This window comes from Lipotes vexillifer, unplaced genomic scaffold, assembly GCF_000442215.2.
Source record: "Lipotes vexillifer unplaced genomic scaffold, Lipotes_vexillifer_v1.1 scaffold70, whole genome shotgun sequence".
NCBI classification, from domain to species: domain Eukaryota; kingdom Metazoa; phylum Chordata; class Mammalia; order Artiodactyla; family Lipotidae; genus Lipotes; species Lipotes vexillifer.
Genome location: NW_006789896.1, coordinates 430116 through 454616, shown reverse-complemented (window position 1 = coordinate 454616; position 24501 = coordinate 430116). Strand labels below are relative to the sequence as shown.

The following is a 24501-nucleotide window of genomic DNA, read 5'->3' as shown; positions in this document are numbered from 1 at the left end:
GGTCCGGGAAGATCCCACATGCCGCAGAGTGGCTGGGCCCGTGAGCCACGGCCGCTGAGCCTGCGTGTCCGGAGCCTGTGCTCCGCAATAGGAGAGGCCACAACAGTGAGAGGCCTGCGTACTGCAAAAAAAAAAGCCCAAAAAACAAACAAACTTGTTTTAAATATTTTACATAATTTTTTAAAAAGTCCCCCTAAAAATTGAAAGTGAAAAGAGACAAAATTAACTATATAGATTTGAAGCACTAACTACAGAGGAACTATTTCAAGTGACTAAAATATTCACAATCTGGGAGTTCCCTGGTGGTCTAGTGGTTAGGATTCGGGGCTTTCACTGCTGTGGCCCAGGTTCAATCCCCGGTTGGGGAACTGAGATCCTGCAAGCCGCGAGGCGAGGCCAAAAACAAAAAAAAAATCAAAAAACCTCACAATCCCTAGATCTGGTTTTTCAATCTCAGCACAACTGACATTTTGGGCTGGATAATTCTTTGTTTTGGGGGGTTGTCCTGTGCATCATAGGGTGTCAGCACCCAAGGCTCAGGTGAACTTCCCTGATTGGCAACATTTTGCACATACAGTCACACATCGTTGCCCCGAGAATTAAGTGCTGTGTTTGTCACATGTGCACCCAAAAAACTAAATATTGACTGCCCTGGGAGAATGTTCTAAAATATAGGAGAAGGGGGCATGACACAGCAGGAGGAGCCACCTGGGGAAGCACCAGGGTGGGTCAGGAGGCACAGGGAGGAAGGAGGAAATGTGGGCAAGAGCCATTACTGTGAAGGGGAAGGGATGGGACAGGCAGGGTAAAGAGGCTTGGGATTGGCTGGTTTGACTAATTTCAGTAGACTCTTGAGGCACAGTGACTGCCCCTGGTTTTCTGGTGCCTGGCCCTGGTGTGATTAGGGCAGGTGGATAGTGGCCCAGAATGTGAGAGCCCCAGAAAGGAGGTGGTTGGGGTATGGGCTCTGGATTGGTTGGTTTACGTACAAAAGGTGTGCTCAGAGATGAGTCTTTATCCCTAGAAACTGGCTATCCCTGGGAGGGGCAGTCTCTCCAGGGTCAGCAAGGCAAAGATGTCAAAGCATCAGAGACACAAGGTTAGCAGAGAGGACAACTAGAAGCTTGTGCAGACTGTCTCCTGGACTTCGCCCGTGTGCCTTTCCCTTTGCTGACTTTCACTGTGATAAATGGTAACTGTAACAGTTTTTCTGAGTTCTGTGAGTCTGTCTAGTGAATCAACCTAAGGGTGGTCTTGGGGACCTCGTGACACAGTTGCTAAAACGATTCTGTAAAAGGGTGATGGGATAGATCAGGCTGATACCAATGAACCCACTGATTAATCATTGAAAGCGGGACAACCCTATGTTGTACAGAACCACCTGAAAAGAACTGAACCTGAATGTAATCAAGCCTCTCCATGTAACCACAAATTTATAGGAAATATGAGGGAGAGAGGAACCTGCTATCAACACTGGAGGAAATAAGCAGCCAAATCCTGGAGGGGGGACAGTCTACAGGACAAATAACCCATTTGTTAAGCACATAAAAAGGAGAGTGAACTGCTACAGATTTAGTGAGAAAAAGACACGTCAATCCAATGCATTGTGTGGACATTGTTTGGATCCTAATTTCAACAAAACAATAGTCAGAAGACATTTTTGAGACAACAGGGGAAATAAAACACAGCCTGCATAATAGATATTAAAGAATGATTGTTAATTTTGTTGGGTAGAATATGATGGTTAGAATTCACTTTAAAATATTCCAAGAAGAACAAAATTGGAGGGGAGGGGGTAATAGATTAGATAACAACAGCATAAAGCTGATGATTATTAAGTCTGGGTGATGGGTACATGGAGGCCCACTGTGCTATTCTATTTTTTGTCTATTTAAAAACTTCTATAACAAGTTTTTATAAATTTATTTATTTACTTTTGGCTGCGTTGGGTCTTCGTTGCTGCATGCAGGCTTCCTCTAGTTGCAGCAAGCAGGGGCTACTCTTCGTTGCAATGAGCGGCCTTCTCATTGTGGGGGCTTCAGTGTGGGCTCAGTAGTTGTGGCTCGTAGGCTCTAGAGCACAGGCTCAGTAGTTGTGGCGCATGGGCTTAGCTGTTCTGTGGCATGGGGGATCTTCCCGGACCAGGGATAGAACCCACGTCCCCTGCATTGGCAGGCGGATTCTTAACCACTGCGCCACCAGGGAAGTCCTATAACAAGTGTTTAAAAAGGTACTTAAAAATTTGAAGCCAGTTATCAGTAAAAATATGATCTAAATGTATGAAGTCCGAGAACCTGCCAATATTGCAGAGATGTGAGTTTAAGGCATAGGTGAGATTCTAAACTTGGGTTTTTGTTTTGTTTGGCTTTGTTTTTGGGGTGTTTTTTTTTGGCAGCACCACGTGGCATGTTGGATCTAGTTCCCCGACCAGGGATCGAACCCACGCCCCTTGCAGTGGCAGCATGGAGTCCCAACCACTGGACTGCCAGGGAAGTCCCTAAACTTGGGTTTTAAGAGATTAAAGCAAAATGTAGGAAGCAGGCTGTCTAAGCTCCCCTTTTAGCTCTTGAGAAAACAGGCAGAGTCCAAGGTGAAGCTGCCTCTGGTCTCTATCTTTAGGGTTTTTCCAGTCTCTATTCTGAAGCGTAAATTCAGGGGTGTTTTTAATATTTAGTTTTTTGGGTGCACATGTGATGAACATTATAAAATTTAGGAATAAAAAGACATTATCTCCTTACATTCTCATATAAATCTTTATCCTTTAAAATAGAATCTCAGGATTTTCCTGGTGGTCCAGTGGGTAAGATTCCGCACTCCCCATGCATGGGGGCTGCTTTTGATCCCTGGTCGGGGAACTAGATCCCACATGCATGACGCAACTAAGAGTTCGCATGCCGCAACTCAGAAGTCCTCATGCCGCAACTAAGAGTCTGCATGTTGCAAATAAGAAGTCCGCATTGCCACAACGAAGATCCCACATGCTGCAACTAAGAACTGGCGCAGACAAAATAAAAAAATATTAAAAAAAAAAAGAATCTCATGAGAGAGAGAGATGCATAATTTTCTGTGGTTAAAAGCTTCTGCCAATCGAGGTATCTTAACTGCTCTCATATCATAGGATTTGGGGTCAGGCAAAAGGATCTCTCTGATTAAAGCAGCATATGGTAGGGGTCTGGCATTCAGGTAGTGATGTTTTTGTCTTTCTTTCCTGCTATCTAAAAGGATTCCTTATAGAAAAAAGTTCAAGGATAACTTGTTATGAAAAACTTATGGGGGAATTCCCCGGTGGTCCAGTGGTTAGGACTCGGTGATTTCATTGCCGTGGCCTGGGTTCAATCCCTGGTCAGGGAACTAAGATCCCGCAAGCCGCGCAGCACAGCCAAAAAAAAAAAAAGTTACAATGGTAAATTAAAAAAAAAAAAGAAAAAGAAAAACTTATGTATTACTTCTGTAATAAAAAAAATTAAGAACATACGTTCACATGCAAACTTGTATATGAATGATTATAGCAGCACTATTCACAATAGCCAAAAAGTGGAAACAATCTAAATGTCCATCAGTTGATGATTAGATAAACAAAATGTGGTATATCCATAGAACTGAATATTATTTTTATTCCATAAAAAGGAATAAAGTACTGACTCATGCTACCAATTCACGTTATAACATCATGAATCTTAAAACATCATGTTAAGTGAAAGAAGCCAGTCACAAAAGACCACATATTGTATGATTCCATTATATGAAATGTTCAAAACAGGGAAATCCATAGAGACACAAAGTAGATTACTGTTTGCCCTGGAGCTGAGGGGGTTGAGGGGAAATGAGGAGCGGCTGCTAATGGATACTATTCTGGGGCAAACCCCCCCCCCCCCCCCCGCCTCCCCCAGATGAGAACAAAAATGTTCTAAAATTGATCGTGGTGATGTTTGCACACCTTTGTGGATATACTAAAACCCACCAAACTGTACACTTTAAATGGGCGAATTTTATGGTATGTGAATTATATGTCAATAAAGCTGTTATTTAAAATATTTAAAGGTATAAGGAAATACTGAAGAACCAACAATGACCTTGAGTAATCCCAACATGGAGAACTTCCACTTTTAGTCAATAAATTAGAGTGTGAAGAGGTTGAAAGTTAAACATTAGTTGTTAGTAAAAACCGCATTGATTGCTAGCTCTGCTGCTGAATTACTATAGGGACTTTTGGCCTTTTAGACAGAACTTTCCATTGAAAGTCATAGGAAAACGGTCTCAAACAGGCTTACTCAAAACAACAATAGGAATTTATCTCACATAATTGAAGTCCAGAGTAGGCACTAGTTTCAGGCATCCAGACAAGGTCACGAGAGCTCTGATTCTCTCAGCTGTTTCCTTCATTGCCTTTGTTCTCAAGCTGGCCGTCTCTATGTAGTAGGCAAAGGCAGCCACAGGCAATCCCAAGATTATGTGGCATTTATAGTTCCCGATACAAGAGGAGAGAGAATCTTACCTGATCACTCTGGCACTAGTTCCAGGACTGTTCAGGGCTGGCTCACATTCATGGAGCCAAGGAGTAAAGTTCACTTCATCCAAGCATGGGTAAAGCAGGAAAGGGTGGTTCTCCAAATGAAAAAAGACTGGATATACAAAATACATGTCCACTATGACAGGCAAAACTCTAAAACTTGCAGAGATTCAAACATCATCTCAGCCCAATAAGTACTTGCCGAATCAATGTAGGAACAGACAAAATGGAGCTATTGCAGAGTACTTTTAAAGCATCACATTCCAAATTCTTATTCTTAGAGAAGCAGTAAAACACAGGACACATACCAAGGTCATTGGCAAGATGCTGTTTTAGCAGTGAGCTACTTCAGTCAAGTACAGATTGTTCCATGTCCAGAATTCCATCCATCTCACACAGAAGAGATATTTTACTCTGGTAGATGGCAGTCTTTTTTTCCTGATCAGCCACAAGAAAAGCTAAGGCTTATCCAGCACGTAGGAAGAAGGCAGTCCAGAATGAATGAATGGAAAACACCCTGCTGCCAGTAAACTCTGCTCATTTAAATTGTTGATAATCCGGTGGGTTTCTGATCCAGGATCCAAATGCCTGCTTTCGGAGTGCGCTCCAGGCCTGCTGGTAAGTGGATGCGGCCTCCTTGTACTCATGGTACGTCACTAGCTTCTGCACCCTAATGCACACACACCACCAAGCACACAAGTTCTCACTGGACAGCTCACCACTGTGGCCAGCAAGACACCTCAGCAATAGGCTGGACAGATTTATTACAAGAGACTTAGGAAGCAGGAGGATTTTGTTATGCTGTTCTATGCTGACTCTTACCTCCTTTGTAGGGAATTCACTAGAAAACATCATGGATTAAAACAGGTAAGAATAAACAGAATGCTAGTTTTGTCTGGTCCTGGTGGAATCATAAAACAAGAATAACTGTATCTACTACTTGGTTTAAAATTTTCTATGTGTCTATAATTTCCACCATTAGGATCTAGCTGTTAGAAATTTCTCAACTGCATTTTCCCAAAGCACTTTCCATCTTAATCATATTCTCCTATGTACTGCCAGCCAACACCCCTTCCCAAATCCCTTAGTGTCTGCTGAAGAATGGCTGACGTGCTGAATAATATCTATAATACTCACACCCAGATCAAAAGATTTTCTTGTGACAAAGATTCTTTCCTTTGATCAAACTTGAGTCAGGCTCCTCTGAGCCGTCTTCTCGATCCAGCCCCGACCTTGAGCTCTGTCCTTGCCATCTCATAGCTGAAGAAACTGAGACTCATGTCTCATTGATTCAGGTTTTATCCTGCTTCTACTCTTTCGTTCTTTGCCAAGATCTGAGGAGACCCAAGTTGTTTCTTCACTCACTTCAGCAAAGATTAAAGTTGCTAACAGTAGCAAACACTGATTTTACTTGTTTGATCAATTTCCCATAGCTTTTTGGTGGTTAATGGATGGGAACCACACACATGACAATGTTAAACTTTACCTGAGCCCTCAGTTCCCCAAACAAGCTATGGTTAAGAAATCTCCCTCCCACACTTCCGTGTTGTGGGAAGTGGCTGACTGCAAAGAACCACCCTTCTTCATGGCTTAGACAGACTCATGAATGCCCCCCTGGTTTACCTCTAACAAGGCCAGACACAGACCCCATTCTTTGCCTCATAATGATCAGCTGAACTGTTTGTACCCACTGACAAAATCTCAACAACATGCCTGCTAATTTGACCAAATATTAGTTATGCTTCTCTCGTTCCCCCAGACCCCCAAACTTTGAGGCACTTTCAGCCTGAGCCAACATCAGCATGTGTCACAAGCCCTTCTTTTAACAGCCCCTCCTGAGAATCAACACTTCCTGTTCAATTGTTCCATCACACTACCGGCTCATCCTACTCCCCCATTCCCGGCTCTGTCTAACTTTGCTCCTCTCTCCGTATAAAAGAAAATTCCTTTGCACCTGCTCTTCGAGAGGCTTACAGATCTTAAGATTGCAGTGCCCTTGCTATTGCGTTAGTCCTCCTCCTATTGTAACAGGCCCTTTCTCTTATTGCGATAATCCTTGCAAATGAAGTCTCTCCTTACCTAAGTCCAGATTTGTTTTTAAGTCACAGAATGTACGGAAAACCACCCAGTTCCAGTCTGATTCATTCTTCCAGACAAGAAACGAGCAAACTGACCACGGATGACGGGAGGGCATCAATACTGACTGTAGGATGCATGATGGTGAAAACAGGTGGGAGCCTCTTCATATGGAAGCATATAGCTACTCCTTGCTTCCCCACTGTTGTATAAAAAAGAATTTGGCTGATCTTTGTTGTCAGTTCCTGGCAGGGAGCCTCTGAGCCCTTAGAATTCCCCTAATGATAGGAATGTCTTTGTTATTCATGGTGGACCCCTCAGATCACACCTAAGTTTTTGCCTAACGAGATGACTCATGGTGGGCCCTAGATAGTTTCAGGATGGGCTGGCCATGCCAGAAAGACCAACCATGAGTTTAGAAAGTTGGGGCTTTGAGCCATCTGATATCAGTCTGACCTCCTGGGGTGGGGATATTGGAAGGTGGAGACTGAGTTCAACCACATCATGTGGCCAACAATTCTATTAATCATGCTTATTGATGAAACCACAATAAACATGCTAAGCACTGAAGCTCAGGTCAGCTTCCTGGTTGGTGACAGACAGTGACATGCTGGGAGGGTGATGCATCCTGGGGACACAGAAGTGTCAGGTTGGGGACCCCTGGAGACCTTGCCCTATGTGTCCCTTCTTTCATCTGGTCCTTATTTGTATCCTTCACAATAAAAAGTAATTGTAAGTATGGTGCTTTCCTGAATTGTGAGTTTTTCTGGTGAATTATTGAACCTGAGGGGGAAGTAGGAACTGAGTTTGTAGTCAGCTGGTCAGAAGTGTAAGTGGCTTTGGGCTCCCCCCCCCACCCCAGTATGTGGCTGGTGTCCTGAAGTGAGGTCAGTTTGTGGGGACTGTGCCCCTACCCTGTGAGATTTGGCCTAACTCTGTGTAGTTAGTATCTGAATTCCACCCACCCACCTGCCCCAGAAGTGGTTTTATAGTTCTCTACATTCCTGTTTGGAAAGTAATTTAAGTCTTCGAGCTTCCATTCACAAGCAGTGGTGTGAACAAAAGAAAAAGAGAAGAGAATGATATTCCCAACAGAATCTATTGCTCCCCAAGCACTCACATTTCCACAATGCTGTCCATCTGCAGGTGGAACAAGAGGAGAGCCTGTAATGGCCCAGTCCCCAATTCTGCCCTTAGGCTCGTGTGACTCTGTATTACCAACTACCCATCTGCCACAGCTCAGATCATACACATATCTGCAAATGGGGCCATGGGGATTGAAGAGCATGTGGTTAGTAATAAGTACCCACTCGCCTACTGAACCACCATTCCTGCCAAAGCTTCCTGCCATCCATAAGCAGAATTAAACCAGAAGTCTTCCTAAATATGAAAAAACATAGGTCAATGGCATCACCTGAGGGAGTCTGGCCACTTGTCCTCTGAAATACTGCTTAGCAGCTTCTGGAATGATCTAAAGAGCTCTACTTTGCTGATTCGGGATCTGTTTGGAAAAAGAAAACCAAGAAGATTTATTAAGTGTTTACTATGTACCAGGCCCCTATCAAAGAGACTGGGTTTCACATGGTATCTTTTTAGGTCTGAAGGTCCTGAGCCCGCATTTTCACCTTCTTGCACTTGGCAAGAAGAAAAATCCAGACCCAAGCGTCTGATTAGGTTGAGGGACAAAAATGATTCTCATCTTAAGAAATGTTATCAGGGACTTCCCTGGTGGTGCAGTGATTAAGAATCCACCTGCCAATGCAGGGGACACGGGTTCCATTCCTGGTCCAGGAAGATCCCACATGCCACGGAGCAACTAAGCCCACGTGCCACAACTACTGAAGCCTGCGTGCCTAGAGTCCATGCTCCGCGACAAGAGAAGCCACCGCAATGAGAAGCCTGAGTACCGCAACAAAGAGTAGCCCCCATTCACTGCAACTAGAGAAAGCCCGTGTGAAGCAACGAAAACCCAAAGCAGCCAAAACAAACAAACAAACAAAAAACCCCAAAACTCTCAAGAAATGTTATCAGCAGTGAAATCATCAAGGTGACAGGCTGAAATGGGGTAAAGACAGAGGGAATTACTAAATTTTGCCCCCAAGGATACCCATCAGCTATGTTTGGCTTCCTCCTTTCAAGGGAGCTGGCCCCTTGGGTAACAATGCCTTCAAAGCTTTGGGACTTCCCTGACGGTCCAGTGGTTAAGACCGCGCTTCCACTGCAGGGGGCACAGGTTCCATCCCTGGTTGGGGAACTAAGATCCCGCATGCCACATGGCGTGGCCAAGAAAAAAAAAATCAGGAATAATACAAGGATACTTGCTATCACTGCTTTTATCCAACATTATACAGAAGGTCTGGCCAGTAAGACAAGAAATAAAAGGAATAAAGATTGAAAAGCAAAAAACAAGTCATTATTCGTAGATGATTGTGATATTGTCAGTTCTAGTCAGCATAATAAGTCAAGAAAAAAAAATAAAAGGAGTGGAGGTTTGGAAAGGAAATACTATTTGCAAAAGATAGACGATGTTCAAAAATTCCGAAAGAATGCCCAGACACATTAGTAGAATAATAAGAGTCAGCAAGGTTGCTGGATACAAACATTAATTGTAAGAGAGAAACAAACAACAACAAAAAAGTTGATTGCAGTAGCAATGACCAGAAAATGAAATGAAAGGAAATTACTTAAAACAGCATCTGTGGTAGCCTATCTCTGAATGGTGATTCTTACCTCCTGGAATTCATGCCATTATGCAATACCGCCCCACACTGAATAGGGGTTATCTGAATAACCATTAGGAGATTGGGTTGGAGTGTGACTTCTGAGGCTACTCACAAAAGACTCTGTGGCTTCTGCCTTGCTCTCTTGGATTGCTTGCTCTGGGGAGAAACCGGCCATCATGTGGTAAAGATGAATACTTGTAGGACTATGGAGAGACCCAGATTGAGAGGAACTCAGGCCTCCTGCGAACAGCCAGCACTCACTGACCTTGCAGCCACATGAGTGAGCCATTTTGAAACTGGATCCTCCAGCCCCAGTCAAGCCTTTGATGACTGTAGTCTTGGTTGACATAATGGATTGCAACCTCATAAGCCCCTGAGTCAGAATTATCCAGCTAAGCTCTTCCCAAATTCCTAATGCACAGAGACTGTGAAATAATAAATGTTAATTGTTTTTTTAAGCCACTAGTTTTTTTTGGGGGGGGCGTGGGGTGTAATTTGTTACACAGCAACAGATAACTAATACATCATTCAAGAAATAAATCTAATAAAAGATGTGAAAATTTATGTGAAGAAAATCATAAAACTTTACTGGAATATATGTAAGAAGACTTAAATAAGTGAACATTCAAAACTGCTTGTTTTAAATTTGGGGCACAACTGCCAATTTGGCACCAGCATTATATAAAAAGATATACACCATATTCCTGGTTTGAAGACTTAACAATGAAAAATGTCAATTCTCCCCAAACTGAACTTTAAATTTAAAAGTCTAAGAAAAGCCAAGACACTCTTGAAAGACAAGGCAAGAGGACTTTCCCTAACAGATATCATCTTATTATAAAACTACAGTTATTAAGAGTATGGTTTTGGTGCAGGGAAAAACAAACAAACCAATGGAACAGAACAGAATGCCCAGAAACAGATCTATCTATCTATCTATAAAATACAGATATTCTATATAATACAGATACATACAGATATTCTACATTTGATATGTGTTCACTTAAAACATGTAGATTTCAATAAAATTACTACAGTTTCTTTTTCTATAAAGAGTAGAAAATAAAATGAGTTTCTCTGACAGGGAGCTTGTATTGTATATGAGAGTCTTTTATACATACTATGTATTGGGTCATTGCAGGTGGACTAGAAAGATGTTAGAGAAATGATATTTCTCATATTTTTTTTCCACTCAATAAAGTGGCCTGGTAGAGCTAATACGGAGTTGTAGCTAAAGCTGCCACTAAGTAAGAACTGTCAGATTGAAATATCAGTCCCCTTGAACTGAGAATGAACTTAAATTATAGAACTAAAATACTGTGCAAGTGTTTATATGATTGCACTAGAACTGAAAATTATTACTCAAGAAGAAAATAATCTGACTGTTCAACATTAGTGAAAATATATCCAAAGGGTGGTCACCAAAGGGAACTGTAATGTTAAATCTTTTATTCATCTAGTAGTTTAAGTGTGAATAATACTGACTAATTCATATTGACTGATTAGACAATTAAGAAATTACTTTTAGCCAAGCCTTACAGCTTTACATAATATTTTGTGTAGCTCATTCACTGGTGCACCAACTATTTATATGAAGCTAACACCTCAAGGACTTGTAAGAAACCATCGAACATACATGCTTCGAACATGGAGTTTAGATGCTGATGTTATTCTCCTGTAAAAGAACCAGGGCAATTTGAAGAGAAATTATTCTATATATTGGAGCAGGGAAGTGATAGTCCTGGAAAATCTCATACAGGACAAAGAAACGAGGCTCTCTGGCAGCTCCCTATGTTTTCTAGGCCTAAGCATAAAAAGGGAGAGAATGAAGTTTATAGCTAATAGAAACATATTAAGAGTAAAGCCAGGAGGCCGTGACCCTCAAAAAAGGGAGACTTAGAATTTTTTTCTTTTCAGACAACTAGCACTATATCAAGATTGGTTTTACCCAGTTGAAAACAAACATTATTTATGTTTTATTGTATGTATGTCTTCAGGCAGATAAGTTGATATGTTCACTGTTACTTAGAATCAAAGATTTCATCTCCAGATTTAAGACTCTGAAATTTTTGGTGACATGACCACACATTTTATTGCTCAAGAAGTCCAGAGAGTCTTACAGACTCAACATTTCCACTGTCCACATCACTCAGAATCAGCAAAAGAGGAACATCAAAAAATAAACTAATATCTTGCCCGGGATGCTCACATTTCCCTTTGAAATACTGATAGGTGAGCCCATGAGACTTTTGCTATAACGCAGTGGCTACCGATGTACAACTATGAGAGAAAATTTGGCTATATTATTACACAGCATTAATGAAATATGTCAAGGCATTTCATTCACAAGCCTTAGTAATCAACCATGCCACGATCCGTAGTCTGGAGATGGGATCCACTCAAGGTTCATTAAAGAAACACAATACTTAAACCTCACTGGAAGGTGGCAAACTGGATTCTATTTACCGCCAACACTGGGCGAAATGTCAAGGCCTCCAGTGTCACTGTGAAAAGCCATCAGTGACAGAGAGCTTAACAGCTTCTTGAGACCAGATCTGTAAAATGTTTTCAACATTATTCCCTCTGGAGGAGCAAATGGCACTTTCTCTTTTGAATGCTTTTGGTCTAAGTCACCTCATGAGTAATGTTAAGGTGTTAGATCTCCCTCCAGAGAAGTAAGACCTTTCTCAAGACTTGTTCAATAGCAGAACAGAGTGACCATAATAGTAATTCCTCTGTCAAAGAGGCCCACCCAATAATAACCAATGATGTCATCTGTGGAGCAAAATAATCTTGGTGGCTGCTAGCTGCTATGCTCCAACGAGCCCTAGTTCCTTTTAACAGCGAGGATTACATTCTTAGATATTAATCTTCCTGGTGAGCTGGTTAACACTACTGGTTGGTGTATCAAAGAGCTAGGAAAGCTATACATACATAATTTTTTAAAGATTACCCATTCACATTTCAACCTAACCCTATCTTTATTCTAACATACTTAGACACGCTTAGTTTTTTTTTTTTTTTTTAAATCTCTTACCCTTCTCTTTTATAATCCAATGAGCCATGTAACGATCTCTCCAGGATGCTCTGGTAGCTCATCTGGGAAGGGAAGAGAATATGCCTCTTCAGGGCAAAGAGAATTTAAAAGGATTTGCCATTTTAGGGCAAAAGGTAAAATTAAGCTTCTTGAAAATGAGGGTCCTTTATCTGATTCCTGTTATTATCTCATTGTTTGCAATAAACACAAAGACTTAAAATAAAATATTACCTTTGAGTGTCGCACTAGTATTTTAAATGTTTTTAACATCCCAGTCTTGAGTTCATACTCCAGATCATTCTAAAATAGGTGGTTCCAGGATAGCACTCAGGAATGAGAAGTGAGAAAAACCCACTCTCCCCAGCAGCTGTTGGTCTTTAAAATTAAAGTAACTTTGACCCTTTCAAACATAATGTGCAGGGGCTTCCCTGGTGGCGCAGTGGTTGAGAATCTGCCTGCCAATGCAGGGGACACGGGTTTGAGCCCTGGTCTGGGAAGATCCCACATGCTGCGGAGCAAGTAGGCCCGTGAGCCACAACTACTGAGCCTGCGCGTCTGGTGCCTGTGCTCCGCAACAAAAGAGGCCATGATAGTGAGAGGCCCAAGCACCGCGATGAAGAGTGGCCCCTGCCTGCCACAACTAGAGAAAGCCCTCGCACAGAAACGAAGACCCAACACGGCCAAAAAAAAAAAAAAAAAAAGTGTCTTAAAAAAAAACAAAACACGTAACGTGCAGATTCATTTGATGACTGAAGAAGAAATCTATCTTAACAAGATGTCTACTGCAAGCCCTGTACCATGTTAGAGGCACTCTCTCTCATTCAATTTTCACAACATTCCCGTGTGACAGATACTGTGAGTTACCCTTGCTTTACTGTTAGGGAAGTTGAGGCCCAGAGAGGTAAAGTAATTTGCCCAGTTCACACACTTGGGGGGGAAAGGGAGCCAGGAATTAAACATCAGTCTCTTGAACTGCAAAGCTTCTGCTTTTTCCACCATGAACTTCCTCCTGTATGGACTCTGCCTTCTAAATGGAGAGACATCCACAACATGTCAGATACCTCAGATCATCTACTCCAATATCCTTGTTTTACAGATATGAACACACTGAGGCCCAGAGAGCTACTGGACTTGTCCAAAGTCACCTGACAACTGGAGACGGAGCCAGGGTGAGAACACGGGGCACTCCCAATCACACACAAAACACTGACATATTGGGATAAACTGGAAAACAGCACTTTAGGAATCTGGAGAAAAAATGGTAATTTTGAGCCAGAAAGAAGTCGTAAGGAAAGCTTTTAAGGTAAAAGATGGTGTAGGTTCACAGTGAAGAGCATTTAGACTTGAGCAAAGCAGCAAACTGAAGCCATAGGCAGGTGGGTGGGGCCAGTACGGGTTGCTGCTAGCCTGTCACTGACAGTAAAGGCAGAGCTCAACAGGAAGTGTGGTCCCTGTCCCTTGTGACCTGCTCTGCTCACACATCGTGGCCTGTGGTTAACTGCTGCTCCCCGGAGAGATGCAGACAACGGCCTGAAGCAGGGAGGCCCTTGAGAAAAAACTGGTTAAAAAATCTCTACCCCTAACAATTTTGTAAATACTACTCAATTGAACAGCTTAGGCCACCAACAGGCAGGCTGGGTCTGCTCTATAGGCCATTTGAACCCTGCTTAGTGTCTGTGAAGAAAAAAACTTTTTTTTTTAAAGTCTAAAAAGACGTAAGTTATTATTGTTTCCATTGAGGGAGACAAATAAGCATGTCAAAAAGAAAAGAAACAAATCCACCTGTGAACTTTAATTACAATACAACTTTTTTTTTTTTTTTTTTTTGCGGTAAGCGGGCCTCTCACTGTTGTGGCCTCTCCCGTTGTGGAGCACAGGCTCCGGATGCACAGGCTCAGTGGCCATGGCTCATGGGCCCAGCTGCTCCGCGGCATGTGGGATCTTCCCGGACTGGGGCATGAACCCGTGTTCCCTGCATCAGCAGGCGGACTCTCAACCACTGTGCCACCAGGGAAGCACCAATACAACTTTTTATAAGGGCATAATAAAGAAATGGAAAAGCCACTTAGAATGAAAAGAACTACCTGTAAATTGTGGGAGTCCTACAACAGTCACTCAGAGGCAGCTCAATCCAAACAGATGGAAATGCCTTTGGTGGGGAGGCTGCTACCCCACAGCCCCACCCACCCTCGTGTTATTGCAGACCCTCTGTGGCTCACTGGGAGGGAAAAGCAGAGGGGGCAAGATGAACATTTAACAAAAGAAGAACCAATAAGGCAGATGCATGAAACTCCAAACACACAAGCATGAAACCCAAGTCTCATGTCCAACAGATCATATGCTCCACATTTCAATAAAAGCCAGTTTGAAGATACAGAGTCTTGTTTTCATGGCACCCTTCTTGCTAGTCTGATCACTGTGCAGCTTCATAAATGATTCTCGGGTTCCAGCCTTGACCCACTAAACCAGAATCTCTAGTGGTAAAGCCCAAGAAAGTGTTCCTTTCAAAATCTTCCAGGGGAAAGAACAGTCTTTCCAAGAAATGATGCTGAGACAAGGACATCCATGTGCAAAATAATGAAGTTGGATCCCTACCTCACACCTTATAAAAAATTAAATCAAAATGGATCGAAGTCCTAAACATAAAAGCTAAAACCATGAGAAGAAAACACAAAGTAAATCTTTGTGACAATGGTTTCTTACATATGATACTAAAAGCACAAACCACGAAATACAAAAATAGATAAAATGGACTTGTTTAAAATTTGAAACTTTTGTGCTTTAAAGGACACTTTCAAAAACTGAAAAGACAATCCACAGAACTGGAGAAATTATCTGAAATATGTATCTGATAAAGGACTCATATCCAGATTATATAAAGAAATCTCTCAAATCAACAATGAAAAGACAAATAAACCAATTTAAAAAATGGGCAAAAGATCTGAACAAGTATTTCTTTAAAGAAGATATACAAATGGCTAATAAGTACAGGAAAAGACGCTCAACATCATTAGTTATGAGAGAAATGCAAATCAAAACCACAATGAAATAATACTTAACACCCACTAAAATGATTACAAAACAGACAATAACAAGTGTTGGAAAGGATGCAGGATAATTGAAATACTCATACATTGCTGATGGAAGTTTAAAATGGTGCAGCTGTTATGTAAAACAGTTTGGCAGTTCCTCAGAAGTTAAACATAAGGTTATCCCATGACCCAGCAATCCCACTCCTAGGTATACCCAAGAGAATTGAAAACAAATCTCCACCCAAAAGCTTGTATATGAATGTTCAGAGCAGAATTATTATTCATAATAGCCAAAAAGTGAAATAACCCAAATGCCCATCAAAGGATGAACAGATAAAAAACTGGCATATCCATACAATGGAAAACAGGAATGAAGGAGTGATACATGATACAACATGGATGAACCTTGAAAACCTATGCTAAGTGAAAGAAACCACATATTGTATGATTTCATGTAGTGAAAAGTTTAGAATAGGTAAATCCATAGAGACAGAAAGTAGATCTGTGGATGCGAAGGGCTGGAGAAGAGGACGGGGAGTGGCTGCTAATAGGTGTGGGGTTTCTTATTGTGGTGATGAAAATGTTCTGGAGGACTTCCCTGGTGGTGCAGTGGTTAAGAATCCATCTGCCAATGCAGGAGACAAGGGTTCGATTCCTGGTCTGGGAAGATCCCACATGCTGCGGGGAGCAACTAAGCCCGCAAGCCATAACTACTGAGCCTGCATGCCAAAACTACTGAAGCCCGCGTGCCCTAGAGCCCACGTGCTGCAACTACTGAAGCCCACGACCTCTAGGGCCCACCTGCTGCCACTACTGAGCCTGTCTACTGCACCTACTGAAGCCCGCGAACCTAGAACCCGTGCTTTGCAACAAGAGAAGCCACCACAATGAGAAGCCTGCACACAACGAAGAGTAGCCCCCGCTCGCCTCAACTAGAGAAAGCCCGTGCGCAGCAATGAAGACCCAACGCAGCCAAAAAAAAAAAAAGAAAAAGAAAATGTTCTGGAATTAGAGGGTGGTGAGGTGTGAATGCATTGCCACCATCTCCTTCTGCCCCAATATGCAATACCTGGCTTGAAGGCGTCCGATTCCTTTCTTTGTTGTTCCCTGCGGAAAGCCATTGGCAGTGACATCCAGTGGCTGCTCAGGAACTGCACTCCAGCTGATGGCTATGAAAAGATAAGATTCTGGGGTTAAAACTGTTCAGTTTTCTGTAAATGTTAGAGGTATTTTAATAAAAATATTCCCCTACCACTGAAGACTCATGAGAGCTGGATATGACGCCAGAGACAGTGGCTGCCACTCTGATGCCTGGCCTCCAGAATACAACAGTGTAAGTGGTTTCATGATTTATCATCATCACCACCACCATCATCATCATAGCTAACAATCATTGAGTATTTATTACATGATGAACACAGTAAATGCATGAAACAGAATTTCTCATTTATTCTTCCTAACAACACTGACAAATAAATGATATTCTTATCTGAAGACGAAGGAATTGAGGCTAAGAGAGGACAAGTTGCCCAGGGTCATAAAGAGTGTGAACTTGACCCAGTGTGGGTATCTCCCGAGGCCATGCTATTGACCACTTGAGTGGTAAACTGCTACCCCAGGCTGGGAGGATGCAGTCCCTTCCAGGCCACTCTAATGTCCAGGAACAAGTTACTCCAGAGCAAGAGGAAACTGGATCCCTTACCTGCCCCACAAGGAACAAGTCGGCCTTGGTTCTCAGCCTTTTTTGCCTGTACTGCACAGCGGCTCTGTTCAAATAGTAAATCTGACTGCTGTAGTTTCACTTCTTGAACTCCAAAGCCTTTGGGTAAAGCTGAGACATTCTGACACCTAAACGTGAGGGGAAAGGCATATAGTTTAGGCTCACTCATCGAGAAGGGAGAATATCTAGGACTGTGGACCACATCACCACCCATGTCTCAGAGGGAGGCAAAGGGCTTAGGAGGTGTGTGGATTTATTTATTTATTTATTCATGGGGAGCATGGTATAGGGGGCTGTGACAGAATAGAATCCAGATCCTATGACCCTTATGGCTGAAGGAAGATCTCTTCCATCACTCTGAAGTGACAGCTATAAACTGAGTCACCACCCCTCAGGGACTTCAGTAACACCAAACTCCATTTCTCATATTGGCTGTGAAAGATGTGAAAACCTTAAGAAGAAATACTAACCTGTCGGCATCAGCTTCCTAGGGAGTCCTTAAAACAGGCCAGAAATCAAAATTATACTATAATATAAAAGCTTCATTTTTTTTCTCTTGAATATTTCACACAAAGTAGATGCCAACATGTAGTGGGTCTAGAGCTGAGCAGACAGCAACTTAAAGTCTTAGAATCAAGAAAACATGGAAAACAGAAAATGTCTTGGGCACAGTGCCTAAGATTGCCTTTTTTTTCTTAACATATTTATTGGCATATAGTTTATACACCATAAAATTCACCCATTTAAAGTTATAATTCAATTTTTTAAGTATAGTCACAGAGTTGTACAACAAGCACTGCAATCTACATTTTCGTCAGCCCAATGAGAAATCCTCCACCTAACGGCAGTCATTCACCATCCCCTTCTCCATCCCCTGGCACCCATGAATCTACTTTCTGTCTCTATGGATTTGCCAATTTTGGACATTTCACTCCATGAAACCATACAACATGTGGCTTCTTTCACTTAGCATAAGATTTTCAAGGTTCATCCATGTTGTGACATGTATCAGTCCTTCATTCCTTTTTGTGGCTGAGTAACATTCCACTGCAGGGAGCTACCACCTTTTGTTTATCAATTCACCAGCTGATGGACATTTGGGTTGTTGCACTTTTGGGCTATTATGACTAATGCTGCTATGAACATTCATGTACAACTTTTATGTGGATGTATGTCTTCATTTCTCTTGTGTATGTACCCGGGAGTGGAATTAGTGGGTCATATCCTGGGGCTGCTTCCAAGAGTCAGCTTTAGGAGTGGTACATTTGACAAGGGCCCACAGACCTCCCCTGGTCATGGCCTTATCTGCCCTCAGTTACTACAGCATTAATCAGGTTTGGCTGCCCTTCTTTAGGGAGACCACGCTTGAGTGGTCATCATTTGTCTTTTTTCTTTTTAAAAAAATTAACACTAATGTCTGAAGGTTTTTAAACATTATAATAGCAATATATGCACACTGCAGGAAAATTAGAAAATAGAATAATCACAAAGAAGAAAAAAATCACCCATAATACCACAACTCAGTGGTAATCATATTAATACCTTGGTGTATATCCTCCTATAAATTTTTTTCTATGGGCATATATACTTTAAGACCGAAATGAACTCGTTTTACCTTCTAAATTGCTCTTTAAACATTATGAGCATCTTTCCATGTTAAATATTCATCAATATTAGTTGTAACAAAAATCACAATCTTCTATTGCTGGCCATTTCAGTGGTTTCCTCTTTTTTTTTTTTTTCCTTAAATTAGTACACACAAAGCTAAATATTTGAGCACTTTCTTATTTCCTTAAAACAAATTCTTAACTCTTTGTACATATGTATGTATGTCCAGGCTCTTTGGACATATTCTCAGGCTGCTTTTTGGAAAGACTGTTCCCTCCCTGCCCTCTCACCTCCCAATCAGTGCTCTCTGCATGGCCTCCTGGCTGTACGGGCACTTCCCAATGACCACAGCTGACAGGTAGATGGGCTCTTCTAGGAAGTGCATCAACAGTGCCCCCTGGCATCCGAGGACGTTCCACCGTGCCAGCTTGTCACTGCAGGACATGGAGCAAGTCCTGTCCCCCCGGCCTGGCTTCACTCGGAGCAGCCCCACCCGGTGATAGGCAGCACCAGGCTTCCCTGAGTCTCCAGCTTCTCCAGGCACACACTTGGCTCCAGTTCTATAAACGTCCACCACTTTGGCGCCACCGGGGGCCATTCCAGTGACAGCGGCTAGTTCCTCTGCAGTGAGATTAGAGCTGCTGACATCTGGTGAATTAGGGCCACTTTCCTGGTTGCCAAAACTCTGATGGTGAGCCATACCATCAGGAGTCCTGGGCTCAAGCCTCATGTTTTTGGTCACAGGACTATCTGAGTCTTCACATTTCCTTTTATCTTCAGGAGCTTCTAGGTTACCACTAGCTTCTACTGATGGGTTATTGGTCCAATCTCTACTGACAGGATAGCAAGGCTGATCTTCAAACTCAAGCATTGGAATGATGGAGGCATCCCCACCTGTAGGAGAAGAAATACTTGAACCAGTGGTTCTCAAAGTGAGGCCACCAGACCAGCCACATAAGCATCCCTTGGGAACTTGATAGAAATGCAAATTCTTGGGACCCACAGTAGCCCTGTTGAATCAGAAACTCTAGAGGTGGTACCCAGCAGTCTGTTTTAACAAGGTCTCCAGGTGATACTGATGCAATGTCAAGTTTGAGAACCACTGACTTAAATGAAGCTTAATTCTATTCTCCCAGCTACCTGAGATGAATTAAGAACACTTGGCCAAATTTCCCTAACAAGAATTCTCTGAGGTTCTTGCTGAAGACTGTATCCTAGACCCAGTGAGCTAGACTCTCTCAGTGGGAGGATTCTTGAAAACTGAATTGTTTAACAAAGATCCCAGGTGATTCTTACCACAGAAGTTTTGGAAACACTAGATTAGACCAAGGTTTCTCAACCTCCACATTGACATTCTGGGCCAGATAATTCTTTGCCATGGAGGCTTGCCCTATATATTATAGGATGTTTAGCAGCCTTCCTGGTCTCTACCTACTAGATACCAATAGCACCCCCCAGTCTGACAATCAAAAATGTCTGCAGATGCTGCCAAATGTCCCCTGGGCAGCAAAATGATCCTGAGTTGAGAACGCCTGGCTTAGAATGAGCACAGTTTCTCAAGTGCATTTTGTGGAATATTATTCCATAAGACGCCTTGGAATACAAAGGTGGATGGTTGATTTCATGGTTAAATAAGTTTGGCAAATAATGCTCACAATTTCCCCATCTTGCATATCCTCACAGTAAAGACTCACAGTAAATTACAAAACTGGTGTTTCCCCAAGCTGGTTTAGAGGTTTCTGACCCACTCTGTGTTTACAGGTAATCAAAGAAAGCCAGAGGGCTTCCCTGGTGGTGCAGCGGTTGAGAGTCCGCCTGCCAATGCAGGGAACACAGGTTCTTGCCCCAGTCCGGGAAGATCCCACATGCTGCGGAGCGGCTGGGCCCGTGAGCCATGGCCGCTGAGCCTGAGCGTCCGGAGCCTGTGCTCCGCAACGGGAGAGGCCACAGCAGTGAGAGGCCCGCGTACCGCAAAAAAAAAAAAAAAAAAAAAAAAAAAAAAGAAAACCAGAGGTCAGTAAAAAGCACACCGCCCCTGTGAGAAGGGAGATTCTTCTTCAAACACTAATGTGTATTACTTTTCTAAAGTGTGTAAATAATACATCTGTGGTCTTTATAACGTAAGAGTGGGAAAGGCAAGAGATGCAAAAGTGGGAGTGTTGCCAGAGAGGCTGGCTGGCAGGCTTCCAGAGACCTCACAAGGTGACAGTGACTTTGGAGAATTCCCCAGGGCCCACCTCCCACTCTGAAGGCTCAGAGATTTGATCTTGACAGATGCCTGAACTCAAGAGGCTGACTCATGCTAATACAGCTCACAAGTACCAGTCTGAGGTAGCCAGTCCAGGCACCAACTTATCAATTAGTAATGAGGAATAAATGCCAAGGGCACCAAATAGTCACATTCTCTAGGTAGTGTTCTTTCTCCCTGCAGACAAACCATGGGTGGACATCACACTGTAAAAGATTACCCATCACCCTGGGAGTTAGATCAGTGGTTCTAAATTTTGATTTCAAAGACCAGTAAAATCTCCAGAAGATTTTAAGATGACTAGAGTGTTGACAACTTTTTATTCCACCAAGTAAGATCTTTAAAAATCCTATTTATCATTATTTTAAAAATACATAAAAATCTCATAAAATGAGATTTCCAAAACACTAATTTTTTTCAAAACACTAATTTCTTTCCACTAGTGTTTTCAAAACACTAGTGTTTTTTCAAAACACTAATACATAAAAATCTCATAAAATGAGATTTTTTTCAAAACACTAATTTCTTTCCTTAAAATGGAAAGAAATTAGTGTTTTGAAAAACTCACTGAGTAGTCCTGATTTTTCTCATCTGGCCATGGCCCAGCCTGTAGACCACTGATTTATGTAGTTTGATTAGGCGGTCAGGCCAGCTGTGATCTCCAGCTGTATCTCTCTCCACAAGAATGCTACACCTCCCGCTGGGATCAGCCAGGCCCTGGCTATTCAAAATGTGATACGTGGGCCAATACCACTGGCACCACCTGGGAGTTGGTTAGAAATGCAGACCTCTGGCCCTACCCCAGACCTACTGAATTTGAATCTGCATTTTAACAAGATCCCTGGGTGATTTATATGCATATTACAGTTTGAGAAGCACTGAGTTAGGAAACAACCTATCAGGGCACTGCTAAGAATAGAGTATGGATGAGTCCTGCCTCCCTCTGTATGTCATTTTCCTGTTCTTTCATAAGCTATATTATATCTTTGATTTGAGTTATGATCTTCAGTTATTGTCTCTTAAGAGTGATTACCAGTCTGCTCTAATTGCATAGTTAATTTTAAAATTTAATACTCAGGGGACAATCTTATATCCTTATTTCAAAGTTTTTAGGGTGAGGAAATTTTATTACCATCCCTGAACTGTTGTCTACAAAGGGTAGAAATTATTCCCAATTTTCAAGACAGAAAAACAAAGGATAGAAAATTGGCCACGTCTGGTCTTCCCGCCTAATGCAACCAGAGCACTTGAACATCCCCTTACAACTCATCAAAATTTACCTTAACTAACCATGACTGTCCACATTTCCTAAAAAACTAAAGGGTAAGCAAGGGACTAGTCTTATTCACTGCTACATAACCAGTATGTCACACTTGCCTGACAAGGAGTAGAAAATTTATGTTTAATGAATGAATGAAATGAGTTTCAGGATAAATCACCATAGAACTCAGGGCTTTGGACCTGTAAGCCCTCTTGTTGGTTTTGGACCTTGTGGGGTCTCAGCTTTAAGCTTCCCAATCCTGCTTGGGAACTGAGAACTGAATAATAGTATGAGTGAAGCTCCCTCCACTTTTCCTTGGTAGAGACGTGATTAGGCACACTGGGCTGTTCACAAAAAGGCACTATCAATAGTTGTAGCTACATTTCATCTAAGGTGTTTTTTTGAGAAACTATGGCTAAGACAACAATAAGGAAGCAGACAATGTAACATGAATTCGAAGGCATTAATACACTTACAGGGTGTATGGCTGGAGAAAAACACAAACAAGAGGTCTGGTCTGAGTTTCCACAGTTCTCTCTGAGTTCCTGGGACAAAGATGGAATCCTCCTTCAGCGTGGCTGCCAAGTGAAGCTGATGGAGAAGGTACCTAATGGGGTGTAGGATGTTATCAGAACGAACAACCAGTCTCTGTGGTAAAGGGAAAGACTCTGGCTGCGTGATTACTAAGAAAGAGATACTGCAGACCAATGGGACTGGTAGCGATTTGGAATTATGACCTAGCCCAGTGATTCTCAAAATGCGGTTCCTGAAACAGCAGCATCAGCATCAGCTGGAATTTATTAGAAATGCAACTTATCAGGCTCCACCCAGATCTGCTGAATCAGAATCTCTGGGGATGGGCCCAGCTATCTGGGTTTTTTGTTTGTTCGTTTGTCTTGCCACCTCTCACTGTTGTGGCCTCTCCCGTTGCAGAGCACAGGCTCCAGACACACAGGCTCAGCGGCCATGGCTCATGGGCCCAGCTGCTCCGCGGCATGTGGGATCTTCCTGGACCGGGGCACGAACCTGCGTCCCCTTCACCGGCAGGTGGACTCTCAACCACTGCGCCACCAGGGAAGCCCTGGGTTTTAACAAACCCTCTAGGTGATTCTGATGCACATCAAGCATGAGAACCACTGTCTAGACAAGCACTATTTTAAGTGCAGTTCAGAGGCCGACATAATCAGTATTACCTAGGATCTTATTAGAAATGCATATTCTGGGGCCTCCACCCAAGCTAAATCAGACTCTTTCGGGATGTAACTTTACCTTTGGAAACTCCTTCTGGCTATGACCTCAGCATGGCTATCATTGAGGATGTCTCCTGCGGCAAAGACAGGACGTTAGTGAAAACATATGGAACCTGGAGATTCCCTGGTTGCTAAAAGCAGAACATAGCTTCTCCTAGCACCCAGAATGACCATGTAGCTCCTGGAGGGCTTTGCCTGAAAGTTTTACAATCATTACTGGCAAAGCATTTACAGCAGGGTTTCGTCAACTACTGACATTTAGGGTTGGAAAATGCTTTGTTGCATGGGGCAGGGGTTGCTGTCCTGGGCTTTGCAAGATGTTTAGCAGCATTCCTGGCCTCTACTCACTAGAGACCACTAGCATATTCCCCTCTCCTCAGTTTTGACAACCAAAATGTCTCCACATATTGCCTAATGTCTCCTGGAGGTCAAAATCTCCCCTAGCTGAGAACTCCTGATTGATAGGGAAATCCTCATTTGAGGAGAAGAGTCCAGATCTTTTGCACCCTCATATGCCATACTTGTGCTCACAGTGATAAAATTCCATCGAATTCTATCAATAGTGGTCCTGGAACAGCTTCATCATATCCAGGAGGAAAGGCTAGGAGAATGAGGAAAGCAAACTGGAGTTAGAATCTGTTAACTGGCAACCAGAAGGTGAAGATGCCAGACCTCTAAGGGATTTCCATATTCTTTCTGGTGCCAAAATCTCCATTTAATTAAAGATTGCTTTGTGGGGCTTCAGATCTAATATGGAACAGCTAAGCCCAGGGAACTTTTGGTTTGAGCATGAAAATACTGGCCAACTTTCAAGCCACTCAGAAAGATGTTCTTGGTGGCCTTTGCTTCCACAGCTTACTTCCATTCTTTAAATGAGTTCTGTCCTTTCAACTGGAGCGACAGTCAGTGGGAACTGAAAGGTCAGCCACCTAGCGATATTGCCCCTTTGCTCTGCCGAGAAGAGGAACGGATGACATGCACACTGGTTCCCAAAAGCTCCCTAACAGGCCCTGTTCAGACCCCACCGGGGCTTACC

The 24501-nt window shown here is 42.6% G+C and overlaps 1 protein-coding gene across 1 annotated transcript in view; it reads right to left on the bottom strand.

Moving 5' to 3' along the window:
* Positions 1-5047: 5047 nt before the first annotated feature.
* ADAT1 (adenosine deaminase tRNA specific 1) overlaps positions 5048-24501 on the bottom strand; it is a 21542-nt gene continuing 2088 nt past the window's right edge. Inside the window, 8 exon segments of the mRNA XM_007462923.1 lie at positions 5048-5180; positions 8001-8087; positions 16448-16547; positions 17081-17226; positions 18997-19600; positions 22692-22822; positions 23485-23539; positions 24491-24501. The exon segment at positions 24491-24501 is cut by the window's right edge and continues 79 nt beyond it. Of these exon segments, the coding sequence (XP_007462985.1) occupies positions 5048-5180; positions 8001-8087; positions 16448-16547; positions 17081-17226; positions 18997-19600; positions 22692-22822; positions 23485-23539; positions 24491-24501 (1267 nt within the window).